This window comes from Metopolophium dirhodum, chromosome 9 (genome assembly GCF_019925205.1).
Source record: "Metopolophium dirhodum isolate CAU chromosome 9, ASM1992520v1, whole genome shotgun sequence".
NCBI classification, from domain to species: domain Eukaryota; kingdom Metazoa; phylum Arthropoda; class Insecta; order Hemiptera; family Aphididae; genus Metopolophium; species Metopolophium dirhodum.
The window spans coordinates 30,317,974-30,342,459 of NC_083568.1; the positions used below are offsets into that span (position 1 = coordinate 30,317,974).

At 35.2% G+C, this 24,486-nt stretch overlaps 1 protein-coding gene across 1 annotated transcript; it reads left to right on the forward strand.

Moving 5' to 3' along the window:
- Window positions 1-93: 93 nt before the first annotated feature.
- Window positions 94-23,284, forward strand: LOC132952180 (peptide transporter family 1-like). The gene is given in 18 exon segments (XM_061024373.1): window positions 94-1,609; window positions 1,703-1,775; window positions 1,856-1,997; window positions 4,827-4,919; window positions 5,115-5,389; window positions 5,878-5,960; window positions 6,798-6,971; window positions 7,315-7,566; window positions 7,988-8,230; window positions 8,320-8,417; window positions 8,609-8,731; window positions 8,825-8,835; window positions 8,838-8,923; window positions 8,995-9,123; window positions 9,528-9,635; window positions 9,702-9,788; window positions 22,689-22,975; window positions 23,072-23,284. Coding segments are annotated over 17 exon segments (2,007 nt in total). The 5' UTR covers window positions 94-1,591; the 3' UTR covers window positions 22,701-22,975; window positions 23,072-23,284.
- The last annotated feature ends 1,202 nt before the right edge of the window (window positions 23,285-24,486 follow it).

Genomic DNA, 24,486 nt, shown 5'->3' on the forward strand with positions numbered 1-24,486 from the left:
TTATCAATCAAAAAATCACATTTTTGGATTCAATCATATTTAATTAAATATAAAAATTGTTAAGTTGTTATGATTGTAAAAGGAACAGTATGTTTTGGCCGAAAACGGAACGGTAAGTTTTGGTCTAAAAGGGAAGGGTACATTTTGGCCGAAAACGGTGACGCCCATGCATCTTACCCATTTTGTCATGTGTACATGTAGTAGTTCACTAGTTCGTGTTCATAATCAATGCTACATTTCTACTACCTATACCGACTGTTATTTTAGCAGTCTAACGTTATTTGATTAACAATCGATGACAATATTTTCTACGTTAACGACGATGGACAAACCCTATAACCTAATCTAACCTGACCGGTAAACGACACGTATAATATAATAATACTTTTTACCGAATTGCAGTGCGCGTCAACAACTGTTTTTGCGTCGTCTGAATGTGCCACGCACTTAGAGGAAACAAAAAATCGGTTCGGTCTAAAAACTCTCATCTTTCGACTTTTCCAGAGCGCCGCATTTTGTGCACTTGTGTCTCTTAACAGAAGACAATTTTGACCGAACAAACTAATTAAAATTCTGGTCAATGAAAGGGAGCGGTGGCCGACGCTGCTGCAGGGTCTGACGTACGATCCCTTAAACATAAGAATGTTGCGTCTTAGTTCGGAGGCCAGCTCCATTCTCAATGAATAAGACGCCAAACCCATTTCCCGCATACAATTATAAAAATAGAATTTTAATTGAGTTCGGGCGTTGAGTTTCGTAAAGTTTTATCCACTGCACCTGCACGATGCGTGCATGCGGCTTTGGAACCACTTGTTAAATTTATTTTAATAATAATATTATTTCGTACAACGATGATTTTGCTAAAACCGAGATAGTTGCCCATATTTCAGTCCGGCCGTGCCGCACTCGTGATTGAAAATAGTAGCTCCACCAATCGTATATGCAGTCAGTAGTATACATATTCGTATGTTCACAGTACGTTTTTTTTTCACTGCGGTAATTTCACAACGTTCAAGGGAGCATGTCCGCATTGAACACCATGATTTTACCGTAAAAAAAAAATCGTTTAATATAATAAATTACTAACCTAACTTTGGTATATTAACCGTGGGTATAGGGATTCAATATAAAGTGACTAATAAATTGATAGGTATAGAATTGGTTTAATCATTAATAAGCTTAAAGAAATCATACCTTTTATTTATGACATAAAAGTGAATTGGTCTAAGACCTATTTACTATCTACAACTGCCATAGTTGTTAGGTGCATGGTAATAAAATAAAAACAACGTTTGAATAATTCCAATTCGAATGTGATTGTGTACACTTAGCATTATTATAGACGTATTTAGGTAGGTACCTACTTCATGGCCATTATACTTGTTCCCTCTATATAGCTGATTGGTCTATGAAATAATTATTAACACCGTTAAATTTCACTAATTTATTGATTAGATACTTTAAAAAATATGTTAAGTGGTTAATGAAAACATCATATTGGATTTCATAACGTTGTTGTCACAATTAATCAAATATTACAATTTCGTTAAATTTAATTAATAATTTTATTTAACTAATAGAGTTCTATATAATGGAAAAAAAAAATAATGTAAGTATCTTTATTATTACATTTATTATTTATATTTGTATATTTTTCAACCCACATATGTTACCTAAATATTATTGTTTAATAAATGCACAGAGTTATCCAAAAGCAGTCTGGTATATATTTGGAAACGAACTGTGTGAACGGTTTAGTTATTATGGACTTAAAGGTAAATCTTACACTAAAATAATATCTTTCATATTAATATTAAAATGTTGGTTTAGTATTCAAATATTCATATTTTTTTAGCTGTTTTGGTTTTATTTTTTACAACTATTCAAAAATATGACAACGATACTTCCACGATTATAATTCATATGTTTATTGTCTTTCAATCCATATCAACATTGTTTGGAGCCATCATCGCAGATTCATACTGGGGAAAATATAGGTGAGTAATTGAGTAAAATAAACAAAAGCCATATATTTATTATTCGTAGGTACCTAATTGTAAACTCGGCCCGAGGAAAAAAAATGTTCAAAAGGTCTATTGTATACTCGACCCGGTTGTTTCAGGTAAAAATAATTGATGTATAAACTCAGCCCGAATAAAAATATTATGCTAAATCTTATATCTAATTAATATAATCTTCTTATAATATTTTTGAGAACCATTTAGCATTACCCATATATGCAGATTGTTTTGGTTGCATTTTCATATTATTATTCGTATAGTATGAAATTCGTTATATAAATTTATTTTTATATTTTTTAAGTGTTATTTCTATAATCAGTTTTTATTAGTTTTTGAATTTTGAAATTAAAATGGTACAAATCGGTCAAAATTATCGGGCCGAGTTTACAACCAACCTTTTTTACTATCTTAAAATAATACAAACTGAGTAGGTACAATCACAAATGGAAGTTAGACTGGACATGACTTATCTACCAATCCATTCAACCCTCACAAACCTCTACACCCTACAGCCTAAAAGTAGGTACCCTACCTCTATAAGTAATTAATTAAAAATAAAAATCACAATTCAAACACATAACTATAAGTGTTAAATAATAATTATACATATACCTTTCATTTATAATTTGGAACTTGCAGAATGCCCAAAAAACAAGCGCTAAACACATCATTCTTAAGCCATAAATTATCAGGCAAAGTGCATAGACAGTTACCGACCTGGGAGGTGGAAAGGGTAACTATTTAAAACGTTATAAATATTATGTTTGAAAATTGTTTTACTTTTATACAAGAGGTTATTTTAATTTGCAGGGTGTGGACTTAATATGTTATTAAAAAAATAATTCTATAATTTTAATAATACCACTACACTACTACAGTATTACACTACTATAGGTAACTATAATTAAGGATTTAGATAATAAGGATTGTGATGGATTAATTTCAAGTTGTTCAAAATATTGTTTGATGAATTCTGAACAAGTGTACTGCAGAATAGTGTACAACGTAGATAAATATTTTTAATTAGGTGTAAACGCTTTTTTTTATTAATACCTAGTACCTACCTACTAATAAGACACGCATGTAAATACAAACTATATAAATATATTTATCATTTTTACCTACAAAATTGCTATGCGGGAGTGTAACCGTTTTCCTTCAAAGTAACTCTCGACCGTTACCACCGTGTCCATTCCAGCCAAAGGTTAATCCAAATTTGTGCCAAAAAAACTTAATATATTTTTTGATATCCCTAAACCTAAATCCATCAAATCGTAATGATTACGATATATCGTCTCATTTCATATCACCTCACCTCGTCTCTATATCATATCAAGTTGGTAATACAATTTTACCAGTGTACCTATTTCCCAACGTATACGTACCTATATACGTACCTACGTTATTAAATCTGGATTTTAATTTGATACACAGCGTTTATTCATTTAACATAATAGTACCTACTTATTGTTGTTCTGTAAAAGTTAAAAAAAATCGAATTTTTAAAATCAATCTTTAAATTTAATATGAATGCATGGTATAGTTAATATACGATATAAATATTACAAGCAACATATTAGTATAGCGTCGATACTCATAAAACTAGAAAATAAAATTAAGCGAATAGTATAAACAATATAGTTGTATTTATATAAATAGGTATTACAAACATATTATTTGGGCCGCAACGAAATAGTAACAATAAGGGATGATATCCTCTCGGCCTGCTTCTTGACTTCTAGGATGAGGCACCTAGTCCGTGCAGCCTTGGGCGTCGAACTCGAGAGGCTACTTGTGTGTATCATTGCCGTACGCATGCCTTTCCGCCGCCAACAAATCAGTGGTAGGCATGTCAGCCAGCAGCTGGGATGCGAACTCGTCCGAGAGATTCTGTACGCTCAGATGACCCTTAAGGTTCTTTGATTCTTGACCAGGCTGACCATATTCTTGGCAGCGTTCACTACTGTAGCTTTCATGATGGGGGGGCCCATATTATAGCCTCTGGCTGTGGTGGACAGTGTCCAAGAGCTTTCTCCACCGCTGGCAAAGTCCACCTTTGTTTGGCATCAACTATGCCAATACTGTCGCGGATTTGGCTGCCTTGGAAGCGACTGTATCGATATGCATAATATGTTGAAAGAGAGCTTGTTGTCTACACTAGTAGACTCCATAGGATGACTCCCAGATACCTTACGTGGGCGCTCAGGCTGATCGGTTGTCCCCCCAATACGAAGTTGAGGAGGTGATTGAGTACTGTGATCACATGTCTTAGTAAAAAAATGTGTTTATTTGTCTGTATTGAGTGCCTAACGGCAAACCTATATTTTCCTATTCCATTAGATGACGTGTAAAATTATTTTTTTTTTTTGAAATAAGCAGCAATAAATTGGCCCTTTACGTCAGTTGTCAATAAATAACAATCAAGTTCTAGAAATCAAGATAAAATTTAAAAATAAAGTCAAAAAATTATATTGTTCAACTCTATCATATAGTGATATACATCACAGTACATAATAGTCAACTTATGGCAACTCAGTTATCAACAAAATCATTAGGTACCTATATTATGTAGGTAAACCACTGGCTCTACTCCCAATTGTTCAATAGATGCGATGATCAATATTAGCTATGTACAATCAAACACAAATCCATAATAATAATTTATAATATAATGTAGTATACTAATTAAAAATCCCGTATGACATTTATCATCTATTCTTACATTATAATATACCTACATATTATTATGATTCCGATTCCGATTGATATTTTTTAATGAGTCATATTATATATTTACATTTCCAGAACAATCTTCATTTTGTCTATTGTACACGCAATGGGAAATATCATAGTGGCTATTTCATCTCTTGTCACTTCAGTCAGTATGAATTTTCAAAGGTATTTATCATAATATGATTAAGTGTTTACAATAAAACATTAAATTACCTTGTACCTATACAATTATTTTAACATTATTTTCCCTTCGACAGGTGTATTTATATAATATACTGCAATCAATACATTATACGCATTATTACTAAACTAAAAAATTATTTCAATTTCACTAAAATATTATATTTTACAACTCTGTAGATTATTTACAATAATTGGATTATTGTTAACATCAATTGGAGCAGGCGGTATAAGACCATGCGTCTGTGCTTTTGGCGGTGATCAATTTGTGATGCCAGATCAAGAAGATCGTCTGCAAATGTACTTTTCAATATTTTACTTTACTATCAATTTAGGGTCATTGTTATCGTCGTCCATTACACCGGAGCTGAGGAAATCAGTTCAGTGTTTTGGCAAAGATTCATGTTTTCCATTAGCGTTTGGGGTGCCTGCTCTCCTTATGATGATCTCAATAGGTAAGATTTATATATTTACCATAAATCATAACTCTTCGATATCCTGAGGAATGGCTAGATAGCTATATATTGTTTATTAAAATACGATTAATTGTATAATTTAATACATAATAACTCTGCTCATAAATTAATGAAATTATACGACTTAAAACCTAATCAACTGCATTATAGTATATATATTATACTCACAACAAAATAATAGGTTATAAAAGTAGTTACCTGGGTTGTATATGACACGTTTGGTATTTCTTATAGCAACGCTAACATTTCGTTAAAATGGTATAGTTATGTAAATTACCTAAATACCACAACCTACCTCGTACGTACGTAATTAGTACATACCTACTTTGTTACCCATTTATTAGTTATGTAATTATTGTTTTTCCTAATTTTTTGTTATTTTATTTATTTACTATAATACGTTTTAAACAATATTATCACAATATACAATATTTATATTTATTTATTTTTTTTTATGAATGTTTGAGTATTTTTTGTAAGTGCCAAGAACCTGTACAAGATTATTAAGCCCACGTCCAGTGTCATTACAACTTCAATTGGATGCATATTTGTAAGAGTATTAAATTAATAGCTTAAAACAAAAATACCTATTTAGTAAATATTTATTATTTATAGTGTTTATATTTCCTACCTATATATAGAGATACTTAGCTAAAAACTGATAAGTTATAAGTATAACCAGAGGTGCAACTAGGTTCAATTTTTTTTTTTTGGAAGAGGTTGTGGCCATTACATTTTCTTTGCGACCTTTACTAAGTTGATATATTTGAAATTGGCTCGTAATGGATATAAGTTTACAATTGTACATCAAGCAGGAAGCTGCAGCACAGAGCACATTCCATTTTTTTCTTTAATTATTTATTTATTTATTTCTGATTATTGGCATTTTTAAATATACGCACCTACTTAAGGACCCTATTTTCAATTTTTATTTAGATTTATAAGTTCAAAATCAGCTCAATAATTTACAATAAAAAAGGTTGGTTCTCATTTGAAAATAAGAAGTTGCAATATCGTCAAAGGACACTCCTTCGATGGATGATGGATAGGTAACAAATATAAGTATTTGCTAAATTAATTGAGAAACAGTCTTTAAGCATAGGTATACCAACTAACCTAACCTAATCTAACTCTACTATAGTTCTTAGACAATTGTATGCCTCATTGAACTATTGAAGATAATATTTTTTTCGTGACTAATAATATTATGCAATGTATATTCTGGGAAGGGTGCTAAACGTATTCCCCAACCCACCACCAAGATGCGCTAATGGTTATACTTATAACTTATAACGTACCAAATATATAAGTAGGTACTTACTTATATAAGCACAGAATATGATAAACAATACCTATATAATTATATTATCTTTGTGTTCCGCAAAAGCACGCATTAAGAAAAAAAATAACCGCTTCTCCAAATGAAGCGAAAAGGAAAGATTGGTTGGAATATGCAGATGATAAGTACAATACACATGAAATATCTGATTTGAGATCAGCGTTGGATGTTTTATTTTTGTTAATTCCAATCCCAATGTTTTACACACTTTTAGATCAACAAGTAAGTTGTTCGTTATTGTTATTTAAAAAACAAATTTAATAAAGGTTATCCTTACGTATTGCCATATACCGGCCCACATATATGTAGGCACATAATATTAATTATTGTTTAATCTATATTATATTTCAATATTTTATATCTGATTAATGAATATACAAATACATTTTTCACGACTAATTCTTATGTGTCATCAATGATCCAACCCCTAAAAATTATGTTTAGTTAATGACTTATTCTGAATATAATAATTTAAAGAATTTAAGTAAACAGAAGTAAAAAGTAAATAAATATGTATATACGTATATTGTATAATGTATGTTTGGTAAATTAATTTTCTTTTTAGAGTTCTCGTTGGGTTTTGCAAGGAACACTAATGAATGGAAAAATCGATTTTTTAAATTGGATTATAAAGCCTGATCAAATTCATTTAATTAACCCACTGTTCGTTTTAATATTTATACCATTTTTTAATGCGGTCGTCTATCCACTTTTGTATAAAATTGGTATAAATACAGCTTTTAGAAAAATCATTCTTGGTGGAATGTTTGCTGCATTATCATTTGCATGTGCTGCTGTTGTCCAATACAAGATAATTGTAAGTATGTACTTAATAATAATTGCATTATCTATGTACATTTTAGCCATTCAATAAAACTGTTAATAAATACCAAAATATGGAAATTTTGAAGCACTTCTGTTAGAGCTCGCCAAAATTGCATCCAATCTCTTAAATTATTTGTTACTTTCAAAATAGCCATAGTTTTTGGTTTTCTTTAAATTAATAATTAAGATTAGAAAAATACAAAAATGGACCCCATTCATCTAAATCAATGTCTATTGAAATTTGAAATTCTGACTTATTTGAATAAAAATTGCTAAATATTGATACCTCTTAGAGATAGTTTGGATTCTTTGTATTGTACAGTTTAACTTCTTAACTAATACATGTAATTTTACTTAGAAAATAGGTAGGTATCACATTTTAAGTTATCAAATTTAAAAATGCGTGTTTTCAGGGCCAAACCTTTTCCATACCGTCAACTGAAAGCCAACTAAGATTATATAACAATTTTGAATGCAATGTATCCATATCCGGTTCCTTGGTTGGAAACTTCAGTATTGAACAATTAGATGTACTTCATATTAATTATAATACAACTGTATTTAATGAAACTGATGTCTTATCCATAGACTTACTTCCTTCTTGTGAATTAAAATTGAATACATTGAAACAAAATGTTTTCATCGAAAAAGGGACGGTTAGAATTATTATGATTTTATCAACCAGCATTTGGCATTTTGGCCATTGAACAACCAACTGTAAAAATGTATACTTATTTAATTTTAGGTTTCGTCATATATGTTAACGTCTAAAAATAATGTTGATATTGAATTAATACATTTAAACGAATTGAAAAAATTAAAGAACGGAAATTCAAATCTTAGGTAAATATCTAAGAGACATGGGTTTTGGGTATTATTAATAATAACATCAAACATTTATTAACTTTTAATACATTGTGTATCAGCATACTGGAATACGTATTACCTACACATAGTGTAGTAGGACAATAGAACATATACCTACTCATTTTAATTAACAAATAATATTAAAAATTATTATTACAATTTACAAGGATTTTGCATGATAATTTCTCCGGCCAAAACATTGCATTAAGGAATACTAATAATAAATTGTCTGAAATAAGTTTTAAACTTTCAACGAACCAAGATCAATCTTATGAATTACCTGTCGGAACGTAAGTATTGCCTAATTATACTTATATTGTGTAATTATGTATGCTTAGCTATTGAATCATTTTTTAACTGACATTTATACCTATTTATTTTAGTTATGACATATATTGGATAATGAACCTATTTTGCAAAATGTTGAATTTCTCCCCGTTAGTATTAATGACCTATTATTTCACCATAACTTTAACCACACGGTAACTAATTTAAACGCATAGGTAATATAAAAATGTTTTGTTGTTATAAATTTAATTGTTTGCAATTTTAGAATGCCAAGTTGATCACTTTAGAAAAAGGTAAATACATCCATATTCTATGGCAAGTTCCGCAAACGATTTTAATTACAGTGGCTGAAGTAATGTCTCTGGTTACATTATTGGAATTTGCATTCACCCAAGTAATACAATTAATAAATTAAGACATAATCTGTAATAATTATTATTTTCCAATTTGTACTTTATATTTAAAAAAAAAAATACAAATAGATTTAGGATTAAAAATATTTATTTACAGGTAGTTTAATAATACTAACTGAAGTAATAATGTATTCAAATTTTAGCTTTCATTATATTACGGTTGTGTAATGTGTATACTAACATTATTATTGAACAGATACTTTATTTGAATTTTACATTTTTAGTTATTATTGCATATTATATTTTAATATTTATATTGTGCTCAATTGTCGTGAATTTGTATTTATTATACTAACATAATATTTAACATTTGAGAACCTTTATGTTCTATGCTGAATGCTGATATTGTTATTAATTATTATCTAATTATATAATCAATTTTTAGGCTCCATTGAGTATGAAGTCATTTCTTTCAGCAGCCAATTTGTGTGCAGGGGCAGTTGGAAATTTACTTGTAGTTTTTTTTTCGAAAATTGGACTATTTGAAAATCAAGTACGATATAAGTCATAAGTTGTGAATGTATAGTTAAGCATACGGTATTAATCAAATTTTTTTTAGGGTCATGAATTCCTATTTTATGCAGTTTTAATGGTTTTGGATATGATACTTCTAATGGCTATGAGCACCAAATACAAGTATAAATGTGTAAGCACACAATGAATCTAAAGAATAAACAGCAGATTTTAATTGTACTTAATTTAGCATGATTAAAGACGTAGTAGTTTTGCCGTAGTATCACCTAAATACTATTTGAACTATAATTTAAATAAATGTAAAAAATATATTTTTTTTAACTACTAGAAACCACGAAAAGTTTATTTTTCAAAAACATTTATACATTTTGAAATAATCAGTGTTCACTGTTCAATGAAAAAAGAATCACTTGCAGGTATAACTATATATGTTAGCAGATACCAATTAAATAATTTTAAGCCTAGTTTATAGGTCTATGAATGCGGCGGGCGAAACCGTTTGTCAGCGTGGAGACGCTCGCAACGCACGCATGCGCGGAAAGCGCACAAGGGCATGTACCCGCCCGCACGAAAGTAGCGTTTAAAAAAAAATAATAATTTTTCTTAAAAAATAATATTAAAGAATATTTTGGTTTTGATTATGCCATTTCCTTTAATAAACCAGCCTTTCAATGTTCATGCATATTTTCTACACAAAATAATTTCGATGTTTCACATCTGCCAGCCGTCCCGCGTCCCGCACTCCCGCGACGGCGCACTGTTTTTTAATATTATTTTACTATATAAGACTCACGAATAGCCATTTATTATACTCTCTAATATAGAGGATAAAGTAAAAAATTCTTAGTATTTTTCCGACTGAAACAAACTTTAAATATTAACGAAAAATGTTTTATTTCAATGTTTGGGTAATCCGGATACGCACTCGTACAAAAAGCAAGCGCATGTGATTCACGTCATGTGTCCATGTTAACGCCCTATTTGGATTAGCAAAAATGTAAGTTCAAGTACGTAATTTTATAATCCGTGTATCCATTTGGGTAAAAAATAATATTCATATTTCTTTTAATAGGTATACTTATATTTATTCAAAATAATGCAAATTAAATATTAGTTTAACTATCGTCGTAAACATGAGATTAAAATTCATGGTGGTATAATCATAATATTATACGTAAAAGACATTAGTCTTGGAAATTGGAATAGCAAATAACCCTTTTTTGTGCGGCTCAACTGAATTTCCAAGAAGAACTCAAATATACGTAATAATCATGGACGTTCTCGAGGGTGTGGTTCAGGGGGTTCATACGGGGGGCATTTAATATGGGGGGGGGCATGGACACTTTACAAATATAATATACGTCCTTACATATAATATTATAATAATTTATTGGAAACGAATATAGTTTAGCGCCCACGCAAATTTTTCAATTTCCTTTTCGATTGTAATATACCAATGTATATTACACTATAACAACGATTTAAGAACGATGTTATAAAAATTAATTGCCAGAAATCATCAGTTTTTAAGTTATAGCCTTAAAAACAAAGATCACGATTTTCGGTGTTATACGCATTCATACAAGGTAGTAGGTACTAAGGTACCTACAACTCAATATTTTACCGCACGTTTGGAACTTTTCTGTTATACTGAACAACCTTTTTTTTTGTTTTAACGTATACCTATGTAATTATAAGCATGATGAAGTCGACGGGAAACTCTGAATTTGGCGATCAGACTTATTTCAAAGTTATATAGCTAATTGAAATTTTTGGTATTTTCACATACACCCGGCGTGGTCACTCGCTGGATGCGCTCGCTCGGACGAAGTTTAAGTCGAAAACATCCCTCGACTTGTTATGTAAAACCACCGTGGGTGTCAGAATTATTTGTACACCATAATTTTTAAAACGTTGATTTACCTAGGTTTCAAAAAATAAAAAAATGAAAATTCGTTATAAGCGTTGTACCTATGCGTAAGACACCGCAAATCGTGAACTGTGTACCTATACCTTTATCGTTCTTAACTGGTTGTAATACAGAACAAAAAAATTTCAAAATTCGAATGGGCGCTAAACTAGATTTATAACGGTGAATTTAACAAATATTTTGTTACCAACCAACACAATCAAACGTATAAAAACATATCAGCTATGATTCCTCAATTTTGCTTTCAGAGGAATAATATCGAGTAGCATGATACATTTTTTGCTAACGATATAGTTTGCATTATGTCACAATCTCAGAAGCACAATAATTGTATACTGGTGTAGATGTGCAGGGCGCAAATCGCCGCCTTTTAATATAATATCGTGGTCGCTAATCGCCAGCCCACCAATTTTATTATCGTCTGCCTATTTATTTTACTATATAAGACTCACGAATAGCCATTTATTATACTCTCTAATATAGCAGATAAAGTAAAAAATTCTTAGTATTTTTCCGACTGAAACAAACTTTAAATATTAACGAAAAATGTTTTATACACTTATAATAATTTATAAACGTAAATAGTATCAGAACAATTATTTAATTTTAAATAATAAATTATTGTTAGCATTTAACAAAAAAAATATGATTTAATTTCTGTTTAAAAAGTCTATAAGCCAGCGGTTCCCAAAGTGTGCGCCGCGATGTCTTTATAGTTTATAGAGGCGCCGCCAATCTACCGAAGAATTTTATATGATCCAAAAATAAATTTGAAAACTCAATCATGGCAGTGACGGACATAATTACGATTAAGTAACTAAAAATGTACAAATTATGTATAATTTTAATTAAATAAATATTTTTATATTACCCATAACAATCTTTACTGGATTTTATTTAATTTTTCTATTTTTTATGATAAGTCTTGATATGACTTGGCCCTTGGGAAAAGGCGCCCTGAAGAAACCTTGGTTCAAATGGGCCACGAACCAAAAACGTTTGGGAACCCCTGCTATAAACTATTGAATTAGTCCTGGCCGGAAGTTGAAAAAAAATAAAATAATTCTTCATATTTAATCGACTAACCAATATTATAATTCGATTAATAGTAATAAAATATTGTTTTTATAGAACAGTACGACTTCAAACATATGAAAAATACTTGTAATTTTTATTAACATGACTGCATTAAATACGATTATTAAATTATTAAATTTTAATTTTGGCCACCATTTCCAACTGAATATTTTTAACCTTTTTAATTTTTAAGGTCCATTTCAATGCCCCCCCCCCCCACTTTCGAAATTTGAACTTCTGACCACGCCAAACGTTTGTGCATCGTTTGTGCAGAAATGTGCACTAGGTCCCGACGTTTGTGCACAAAAACTCCCAGTGCTATCCAAAAAATAAAGTGGGGGGGGCATTGAAATGAGACACCCTCTTTTTGGAAAATTGAAATTTTTAAGGTGCCAAACGTTTGTGCATCGTTTGTGCAGAAATGTGCACCAGGTCCCGACGTTTTTGCACAAAAACTTCCAGGCTATCCAAAAAACAAAGTGAGGGGTATTAACACGAGGGTCCCCCTTTTTTGAAATTTGAAATATTTGTCATATTAAAAAATGTTGTTAACGTACCTAATAGGTTTAATAGAATTTTACTATTGCCATGTAAACGGAAGACAAATAAAATCTTCAAATATTTTTAATTTATCAAGGAAGCATTATCTTGTTCTAATGTTTTTGATTTCAAAATTGTATGAATAAATATAGTTTTTTCTTTATGCATTTCTTTACTTTATATTTTATATTATATTTTGCTGATGAAAATGTGTTTATGGACAGGTACCTCAACTCGACGTTGCTGTATGTCCGGTCCAATAATGTAAGTTATATGTCATTGTGTATATTTTAATACAATAAAAGCATAGTAAAAAAATAGACTAATAGACTAATAGACTAATTTAATTAATTTAATATACCTAACCGTACCTATATACATATGAAAATATTATAATAATATATTATTTATGTTTGAATTCATTAGAACAATGGCGTGTCAGACGTCGCTCCCAAACCGGTCGACATCCATCTGCATAACTATTACTGTGAGTTGAAAACGTCTATATTTAAAAATTGTTATAGTATAATATTTATCTAATAAATTAATTTTCTTTAGCATTCCGCAAGAATGAGCGGTATAGTTTGAAAACTTACCAAAGTTATCTGGTGGATGTCGATACGTTGGTGAGCAGCCGTCGCACATAGGTCTGATGTACCTATGGAAAGTTATTATTGGATCGGTCATAATATTACGTTGAGAAGTTATCTGTCCATAAACTTGTGACGTCCAACGCAAACGATACTACCATAGTTTATAATTGTACTAGCAGGTACCGGAGAGCGCGAAATGCGACGAGATAGATAAGGAATACTATCCCCCGCGCCTCAGTCTCCGCCGTACTACACCACCGTTCCGGCAGTCGCACACACGCTCCCCTCCTAGTACCCACGGCCCAGAGTACCGGCCACTCACGTTATCTGTACATATGTGCCCCCCTCCCTCACCTGTCGTGTTCCGTGCCACCAAAGGTCGCAAAGAACTGACCGACACCAGCAAAAGCCATCACTACCTTTTTTCCCGTCTGAGCTCCCGGTACCATGAGCGAGTAGCACGCGTTTCGCTGATGCGCCGAGGGGCGGCACGGGACCCACACTGATCTACTGGTAACGTTTTGGGTACATTATTATTACTATTCTCACCGTGGCCGGTACTTATTTAGGGTATTATTATTATATTATTATTATTATTATACTATTATTATTATTATATTATTATTATTATTATATTATTATTATTGTACTTGTGTTATTATTATCTTTATAGCTTTACTCTGACCGAGTTTTATGCCTTCGGCTTTCTCGGCACCAACTTAATACAAATTTACTCAAATAAACTCATATATATATATCTTTCCCCAAATTGAGGTGTTATTATTTCACCGTCGGTCACCTGTCCTATTACTGTGTCAAATGTATTCACGTTTCTTAAATAATAAAAAAAAAATCCACGGCACTCCGACTTTCGGGTCTCGGTCCGTGGTTGGCGACCGTGAAATGTTCGAGGCGGCCACATGACTCTCGAGAACATGACAAACATGATCGAGCAGTCACAGATGGCGACCGTGACAGGACTGAAAAAAAAAAAAAAAAAATTGTTCATATTTATATTGGGTACGTTTTGGACAGTAATGTGACCGGCATTTGATGAATATATTTGACTATATTGTGGGTATCCGAATAATTATTTTATTTTGGTATGCTATGTTTAATCACGGAAACGGCGATGACCGGTAAAAGTGAATAGTTACGTAAGGTCGCGACGACGCCGACCGGTCAAAGGCCGGAGTCACACGCCAAGTACGTGCGCTGTGCGGCATTACCGCGACGTCGTTGTGCGATAACGCCGAAGATACCTGATCCGTGGAAACAATTACATACAATATGGTTGATTTAATATAATATAAATTATAATAATCCGTGTGTAAATATATAAAAAAAAAAAAAAAAAACGGTGTAAATCGATCTTTTGAGATCGCTTAGGGTGTTCGCGAAGGTGATGACTGAAGCTCGAATCACCAAACGGTTATGCTTGGTTTAGTGTAGGTACCGGCCCGGTGAATCATAGGTGATAGGTCCCTGTACAGAGCAAACTGTTGTCTGCGTATTTTCCAGAAATGCTCCAGTGTAATATTGGTATTGGTGCCGTGATGAGTACTGACCGCCGATGCTGGGAACGGAGAGTATTGCGTGTGTGCGTCGCCATCGTCCGGGTGTTTTGAACTGACTGGACAGGATTCGTCATTGTTGGACTACACCGTCACCAACGCCGCGAAACTGCTATCCAGGGGTCCACCATCGACAGGAGGTGTCTCGTCATCATGGTACAAGTTTGATCGGCGGAGATGGGGCGTAATGCGAAGTGCTTATCTGTACACGTCGACGTGTGCCTGTATACATATATCTCATCCTATTTTACCTGTTTCACTTACATAACCAGTAGCACTTTATTTATCGGTCTACCGCCGCGCCGCTGACTATCTGTATAATATTAATGTTCTATTGTTGGGTGTGTATCGTTCCACCACAGCTGTGCGGTCGTTCCCCATATTATTTTGTTTAGTAAATTCTGATAGTATCAACGTTCTACGTATATCATCATTATTATCGTATTGCATATTTATTTAGTTTATTCCTGATCATGCTCATATAGCCCATCAGTCGAGATTTTGTTTTGTTCGCCTGGTATACTGTCTGACGACGATCTTTCCGTCCACGTATAGATCCACGCGCGTTCAATTTAGTTTTTTAATTAATGTTTTATTTTTGCAACAATGATTTTTTACGTTATACGTAGTCGAATCCCGGTTGGTGGACTAAAAAAAAAAAAAAATTTAAAATTAATGATCCACGTTAGGCCCGTACACACACCGACGGTTAGTTATAAGTTTGCCATACGTTGTAGCCCGCGGTGATTATCGTCACTCACTATGTAGGTTGTCGCACACCGGTGCCGTCGTTTGTACGTCCCGTGCACGTATGGTGGGTCGTAAGGAGTATTTGTGCCTACTTAGTAGGAGCGTAAAATGATTACTTGGCGTGGTGCCTAACACTATATCCATTTTATTTTATTAATGGTTACCGAGTTGTGGTTTCAGTATCGACGATTGTCGCGTTTTCGTATTATTCCGTACTAACGACTCTGATTGTTGTCGTTCAACACGAATAATTATTTTTGTATTCTCCTAGTACTGTATGAGTACAACTATTATTCGTTAATCATTCTTCGTGTAGTATTGAGTTCTTTTAATTATTATTTTTTTATTATACTATTCATGTGAATTATGCACATATATTTTAATATATCCCACGCCACGGTGATTTTCAAAATTTTATTACCAAACAAACTAGTGTGTTGTTCATGTGTCGTCCCGGCGTTACCGGTGATCATTTTCATTGATAGATTAATTTCATAACTTATTTCGCTATCGACATATTTGTCCTAGGATACTCATTCTCGTTTTACATATTGTTTTTCTTAATTAATATTTTGTCGTAAGACAATTAGATACTTATTTATTTATTCTTCTCGCTGTTTGGCAGTCGTATTAATATTGTTTTGTCCTCAATATAATTTGTTGACCGTTTCCTGTCACTTTCGAACGTCTCGTTGTGGGTTTTCTGTTTTTTTTTGGAATCTCATCAGTCGTAGCATCTATATTGGTTGACCTGTTCGTGGATGGACAGTGTCGGGAAAAGAAACACCAAGCCACCAGTCCGATTAATCGATCAAATTCTCCAACCAGAAATTTTAACCCCGTCCGGATCCAACATGCCTCCTGTTGTCACAACGTCTATTGACACTGGAACCACTGAGACTGTAAAGATGAACTCTAGTCAATCCACATCCAAGCCAAGCACCCCCGATCAAACGATTCAGAATATGTTTAAGCAGTTACTGGCAAGTCAACGGTCCAATGAAGCCGGAATCCAGGCCATGAGGGAGGATATGACTGCGCGGTGGGATGAATGTTTGGAGAGGTGGCAGTCAATTGATACACGAACCACAAAATTAGAAGATGACATGGCCCGTTCTGAACATCAAACGGTTAAACTGAACGAAACTATCGGACGCAACACCAACCGTATAATCTCGCTGGAGGACGATGTTCGTACAATCCGGAGTGAGTTGAACCGTTTTGTCGAACAACCACATCCAACACCACCCGCCAATGAGGCAGCTGGGTTACCAACGCACACCTCAGCACCGCCAGATATGTCCCGAGGTTTTCAATCATTTAAGGGAAACACCATACCTACATCATCAACAATGAATCCCGTGGGTAATTATACAATGTTGAATACCACATGTCAGGGTCATTCGTCATTTTTTGGGTCTCAAGAACGCCTCAACGATGCTGTGTCGGAATTCTCAGGACAAACCCGTTCCATCCATCCAGAACGTTTTATCCGCCAGCTTGATGTATATTTTGAGAATGTTCCAATGTCAGCAGACCAACAATTAATTTCTGCACAACGTAGACTTAATGGAGATGCTCGTCTGTGGTTCGATTCACTGATCCCCACCCCTCCGAGCTACGATGATTTCCGAATATTATTCCGTCAACGTTTTTGGTCCGCTGCAACTCAACGTAAGACTCGCAACGAGGTGTTTCGGCCATTTCAATACACGAGATACGATGGTCTCGCAACGCACGCCATGCAATGGATTGCCGGGGCAAAGTATCTGTCACCACCCATTGACCCAACTGATTTAGTTTCGACAATAATACAACACTATCCGATTCCCCTTAGTATGGCCCTACGAGGACGTGGACCACGTGATACAAACGAATTGTTAGCTGTTTTGACTGAATTCGAAGAGTCCACATCGTTCTGCGAGCCACGTCAGGATGATCACCGACCACATCACAACAATATTCAACCCAGTCAACAAAACGAACGGAGGGCACCGGACAACCGACAAGGATATCGCGGAGGGTACAATCGAGGACAGCCACCGAGGAATCAGCCTGTGACTACAGCCGCCCCGCCCATTCATCAATTAAATGTGTCGGGAAACGAGGAAGCTTCTCGCCAGTGATTGCAGCACGTGACGAGAGCCAAAACCCATCTGCCTGCAACCAACCATTTTCGTCTCCCATTGATTTTCCTGAACGCACTGTGAAACGTCCTGAGCTTCACGTCGAAATTTTCGGAATAAGTACGTCCGCACTGTTGGATTCTGGTGCGTCCATATCTGCGGTCTCCGAACAATTTTTCGCGACCCTGAAGAGTCAAACTAACACCGCATCGAAACTGTCTACGCTTCCCGTAACGGGGGTCACTATTTCCACCGCCATCCAAGGTCGAAGTAAGAAGATCACCCGGCAAGTGTATGTACCACTGAGTGTGTTTGGACATGAAGCTCCAGGGATTTTTCTGGTTATTCCCCATCTGTCCACTGAAATGATTCTCGGCGATGACTGGCTTACCCAATACGGTGTCGTTTTGAATTATGTAACCCACCAGGTTGAGTTCCCGAAATGGAACACGGTTTCGCCATTCCGACCAGAGATCGGAGATATCACATCTACCCAGATAACCCAGATCATCGTACATCATGAACTAGACCGACTCATGCCTACTGCGATGGAACACTGCATATCTGACATTTCTTTCGTAAAGCAGGTCTCTACGCTAACATCCGATCCGTGTGACCCATTGGTCTGTGTCGATCATACAGAACCAGTTACCGATCCACTTGCAAAACCATGGCCCGAGTGTATAGTAAATTTCCAAGAGGTACCGGATAAGGAACGATCAAAGCTCATAAGTCTACTGGACCAATATCATAGCATTTTTGATGATCGACCTGGGCTAAACAAATTATACAGTTGCTGTTTTGAAGTATCAGAAGATGTACCTTTCAAAGTGAAACCATACCCGATACCATTCTCCCGTAGACCTGCTGTTGAAAAGGAACTCCAACGAATGCTCTCATGGGGGGTTGTCGAACGATGTTCATCCCCTTACTGCAACCCGATTGTATGTGTAGCGAAAGCGGATGGGTCAGTTCGTTTATGTCTCGATGCCCGACGCGTGAATCGGTTAATTTTACCGATGCGCGATACGTCCCCTCCACTTGACCAACTTTTAGCTCGGTTCGGGGGGAAAACAATTTTCTCCAGTCTGGATTTTAGTGCCGGATATTGGCAAGTGCCGTTACATCCCACAGTACGTAAATTCACAGCGTTTGTTTTTGAAGGGCGGACCTATCAGTTCTGCGTCGTACCTTTCGGTCTAAACATTTCGAACACAGCATTCGGCAAAGCACTAGAAGCGGTGCTAAACATTAAAATCAATGGGACAGACAACAACCTAGACGATCTGCACATATATGTCGACGACGTTTTAATTTCATCCACCTCGTTTGACGATCATCTTGTACGCCTCGCCGCTTTGTTTAAGAGAATATCCATGTCAGGAATGACATTGAAATTGTCCAAGTGTGAGTTTCTCCGACAAAAGATCAAGTTCCTCGGACACATTGTGACTCCACTTGGGATGTCTATGGATCCGTCAAAGCTTCAAGCCATTCGTGAGTTTTCCCAACCTCGGAATAAAAAAGAGCTACAATCATTCATCGGTTTTTGTAATTTCTATCGGAAATTTTCGTGTCACCATGCCTCAATTATAAGCCCGCTTATTGAACTCATCAAAAAAGATTGCACTTGGCGCTTTGGGTATGAAGAGCTGAAGCTATTTAATGCGGTCCGTGAATCATTCACAGAACAATATCTGTCACATCCACATTTCGACCAGAGGTTTTACCTTCAGACTGATGCGAGTAAAGTTGGACTCGGTGCTGAGCTGTTTCAAATCTCTCCAAGCGGAGACCGACGTACCATATCTTTTGCTAGCCGCACGTTAAACACCGCTGAGCGTAATTACTCCATAACAGAATTGGAATTGTTATCTATAGTCTTTGCTTGTGAGAAGTTTCGGGTATTCATCCTAGGATACCCAGTCACTGTCCTGACTGATCATCAAGCCTTAACTTTTTTATTCCAATGTCGCCTGCGAAACGCTCGATTAACTCGATGGACGTTACACCTTCAAGAGTTCAATCTACAAGTAAAACACATCCCCGGCTCAGATAATGTTATTGATGCTCTATCCAGAAGTCCTGCCGGACGAGAGGAGGCGGAGAAGGTGATATCCAGTTGTCCATGTGTCTTAACAATCACGTCAAAAAAGGTTCAAGCCGAGTTTGAGCGTCAAATATCGTCTTTCAAATCAATTTGCTTGTCCCAGAGGGAGGACCCTAACCTCGATAGACTTCAACAGTTGCTGAAAGAACCCCAGAGTCAGCAGACCCCGTATTCGAACACTATAGCTTAGTAGAGGGGGTACTGTTTTATCGACGACACAAGTCTACTGATCAATGGCTGGTTTACATCCCCATCAACAGGGTAGAAGAACTGATCACTCAGGTGCATCGTCATTTTGGCCATGTCGGACCAAAGAAGTGTATACTCGCCATACGGGATTTCTGTTTTTCAAAAGCTTCCAGTCACGTATCCGGGAAGTAGTCCGAAGTTGTGTGTTGTGTCAGAAGACTAAAGCGTCCACAGTCCGTACACAAGGGGAAATGCGATCTGTTCTGGCCGATGTCCCACTCGGGCGTGTATTAGTCGATCTATATGGCCCTCTCCCTCCGGGTTGGAACCAAGTCCGATATATTTTTGTCGTACTAGATAACTTCTCCCGATTTGTCCGTCTATACCCAGTGAAGAAGGCCACTGCTGTCGCGGTAACCAATCGCATGATTGATGACTATATATCCACATACGGTAAACCCCGATGCATCGTATCCGATCACGGTGTACAGTTCCGGAGCAACGTGTGGCAGAATCGGTTGTTAGCCCTCGGTGTACCGCCAACAATGACGTCTGTGTACCATCTCCAGTCCAATCCAGCTGAGAGAGTAATGAGAGAACTCGGACGCATGTTCCAGGCGTACTGCCACGAAAACCATACCGAGTGGCCACGGTACGTATCGTACATTGAATGGGTGTTAAACAACACAGTCCATGAGTCAACAGGCCACACCCCACAAGAGCTTTTTCTTTCCGTTGAACAATATAACCCATTCGGAAATGTCGTTTCGTTCCCTCTTCGTCTTCCTCTAGCACAGAGAACTAAACTGACCATGGCACGAGAGATCCAGCTCACCCATTCCGAAAGAAGAAAACACCGCCATGACAAGCAGGGCGTACCCCTATCATTTGTCATCGGTACCCGCGTGTTGGTGAAAACGCATCGCCTAAGTTCATCCGTCGACCAATGTATACAGAAATTCTTCTTGCTATACGAAGGGCCCTACGTGATCACCAGCCGTCGTCAAGACAATGCATATACTCTGGCAGATCCAAACACCAACAGAACTATTGGGACTTACAATATTGTCCACCTCCGTCCGTTCTACGAACCGAACAGGTCACCATTGCAGCAGGCTGAAGTCAATGTCGGCACTCAGGTATCATAAGAACGGATCGAACACATCTCTCGTATGAAATTCCCGTCAATTATAAATTATTACCGATTATTATTTAAGTTTGCGTTCAAACATCGTCATCCATGAAAGCTCTCTCCGATGTATCGAACTTTCATGGGGGGGTTTCTGTGACGTCCAACGCAAACGATACTACCATAGTTTATAATTGTACTAGCAGGTACCGGAGAGCGCGAAATGCGACGAGATAGATAAGGAATACTATCCCCCGCGCCTCAGTCTCCGCCGTACTACACCACCGTTCCGGCAGTCGCACACACGCTCCCCTCCTAGTACCCACGGCCCAGAGTACCGGCCACTCACGTTATCTGTACATATGTGCCCCCCTCCCTCACCTGTCGTGTTCCGTGCCACCAAAGGTCGCAAAGAACTGACCGACACCAGCAAAAGCCATCACTACCTTTTTTCCCGTCTGAGCTCCCGGTACCATGAGCGAGTAGCACGCGTTTCGCTGATGCGCCGAGGGGCGGCACGGGACCCACACTGATCTACTGGTAACGTTTTGGGTACATTATTATTACTATTCTCACCGTGGCCGGTACTTATTTAGGGTATTATTATTATATTATTATTATTATTATACTATTATTATTATTATATTATTATTATTATTATATTATTATTATTGTACTTGTGTTATTATTATCTTTATAGCTTTACTCTGACCGAGTTTTATGCCTTCGGCTTTCTCGGCACCAACTTAATACAAATTTACTCAAATAAACTCATATATATATATCTTTCCCCAAATTGAGGTGTTATTATTTCACCGTCGGTCACCTGTCCTATTACTGTGTCAAATGTATTCACGTTTCTTAAATAATAAAAAAAAAATCCACGGCACTCCGACTTTCGGGTCTCGGTCCGTGGTTGGCGACCGTGAAATGTTCGAGGCGGCCACATGACTCTCGAGAACATGACAAACATGATCGAGCAGTCACAAACTTATTTTCAGATTTGTAGGCCAATTCCGTTGCCATTTTTTAATCATTCTTTGTTTTTATTAAGGTTGAGGTGTAACAGCATTTTAGGGGCTATTGTAATTCCCACTTCCAGGACTTTATCATGCATACAGCCGACTGCCCGATGACCTACATTTTTGTGTATTCTGGTCTACCCTATGATGGCCGCGAAGTAACGATCACGTCACCGTTTATCAGATTGCCCAATTTGAAAGAGTCTCCAACAATTTCATCGGATAGGTACGCCATAAACCGTGGCATAGCTCAGCATCATTTTGTCCGGATTAATATCTACAAAAATGACGTCCCAATTATTAGAAGCTAATAATATAGGTACTTAATATTTATTGTAATATAATATAATATTAAACTCATTATACCCAGTTATTACGATTAAGTAGAAATAATATTTTTCAAATAATATTACAGAGTCTTTGTCGAACAATCAGCTGTACGAAGCTTCCGCTGTGCCACAAAACGGGTCGACGCCGGTCGCTGAACATGGGAAGTCCTCAAGTCCACCCAGCATCGTATTGATGAATCAACAATACATCTTACATCTATCATTGCAATCTCATAATTATTCACCTGAATGCATGTAATCCTGAATGTACAGTTAATTTATTACTACCCATCTACAAAGTCAACACTGTATTAATAAAAGTATTTATTGTTAAAATAAAATTGAGTTCTATATTATTTGTAGGTACTTAAAAATTATTTGGGTATAAAGGAAACATATTTTAATCATACAAAATTAGATAAACTAAAAGACAAAAATAATAAGTAAATACGTCGTGTTAAAAATAGTTTTTAATTAATACAGGTAGGACAGGTACCTATTATGTAGGTAGGTACTTATCCAAAACTCGTTTATCAAGAATTAAATAAAAAAGGAGGTCAATTAAAAAAAGGTGGGTAAGTGGATGTCGCTCTGCTGTACAGTAGGTTACAAGTGGGTCACTGTAATGGATGGTGTTAAATTCGAATTCAATGATATAATATCATTGTATAAAAAAAACGATTCTGAGCGAAAACGGTCCGTCAGCCTATGATATCACCAAGTATATTTGATGATATTATAGTGAATAAAGTAATTTATATATAACATATTTACGTGGAACCTTGTTTTAAATTTTTAATCCTCAGCTACAAAAGTTGAACATTTTATAAATTTTTAACTACAAAATAATTATTAAATTATAAATTTGATAAATGTTGTCAAAATTTGAACTTTAAATGCTTATAAAAAAAAATTGTGCCTATGTATTTTTAATATTTTTCAACTGCTATTAGAACGATATATCAGCAGCCTTACATTAAATTTTCACGCTTTTTTACCCAACAAATAAAATTTTATTGATATTTATAGAAAAAAAAACTAAAAAAATTGAAAACTGACAATGTCCGTAAACAGCTCAAAAAGAGTCAAAATATTTTCAACATTTTATGGTGTATAGAAAATGCTAATATAAACCATCAGTGAAATTTTCAAGTATCTACAGACATTCGTTTTTTAATTACAATAAAATAAGAAAATTGTTACATGAGAAATCGAGTAAATATCAAATGTTGTAAAAATATAAATTTCAGACGCTCATAAAAATTTAATTTAAGTTTCTTCTAGACATTTTTTTTTTGATAAAGGTAGACAAACTTATGAGTAATCTTATATTACATTTTCAAATATTAGATTTAAAAAGAAAAATTTTTATGAATTCTCAACTCAAAATAATTTGCTAATTTTCGTGATTTTTCCGTATTTTGTCAAAATTTGAACTTTAAATGCTCACAAATAAAAACTGTGACTAAGGATTTTTAATTTTTTTCATCTGCCTATGAAA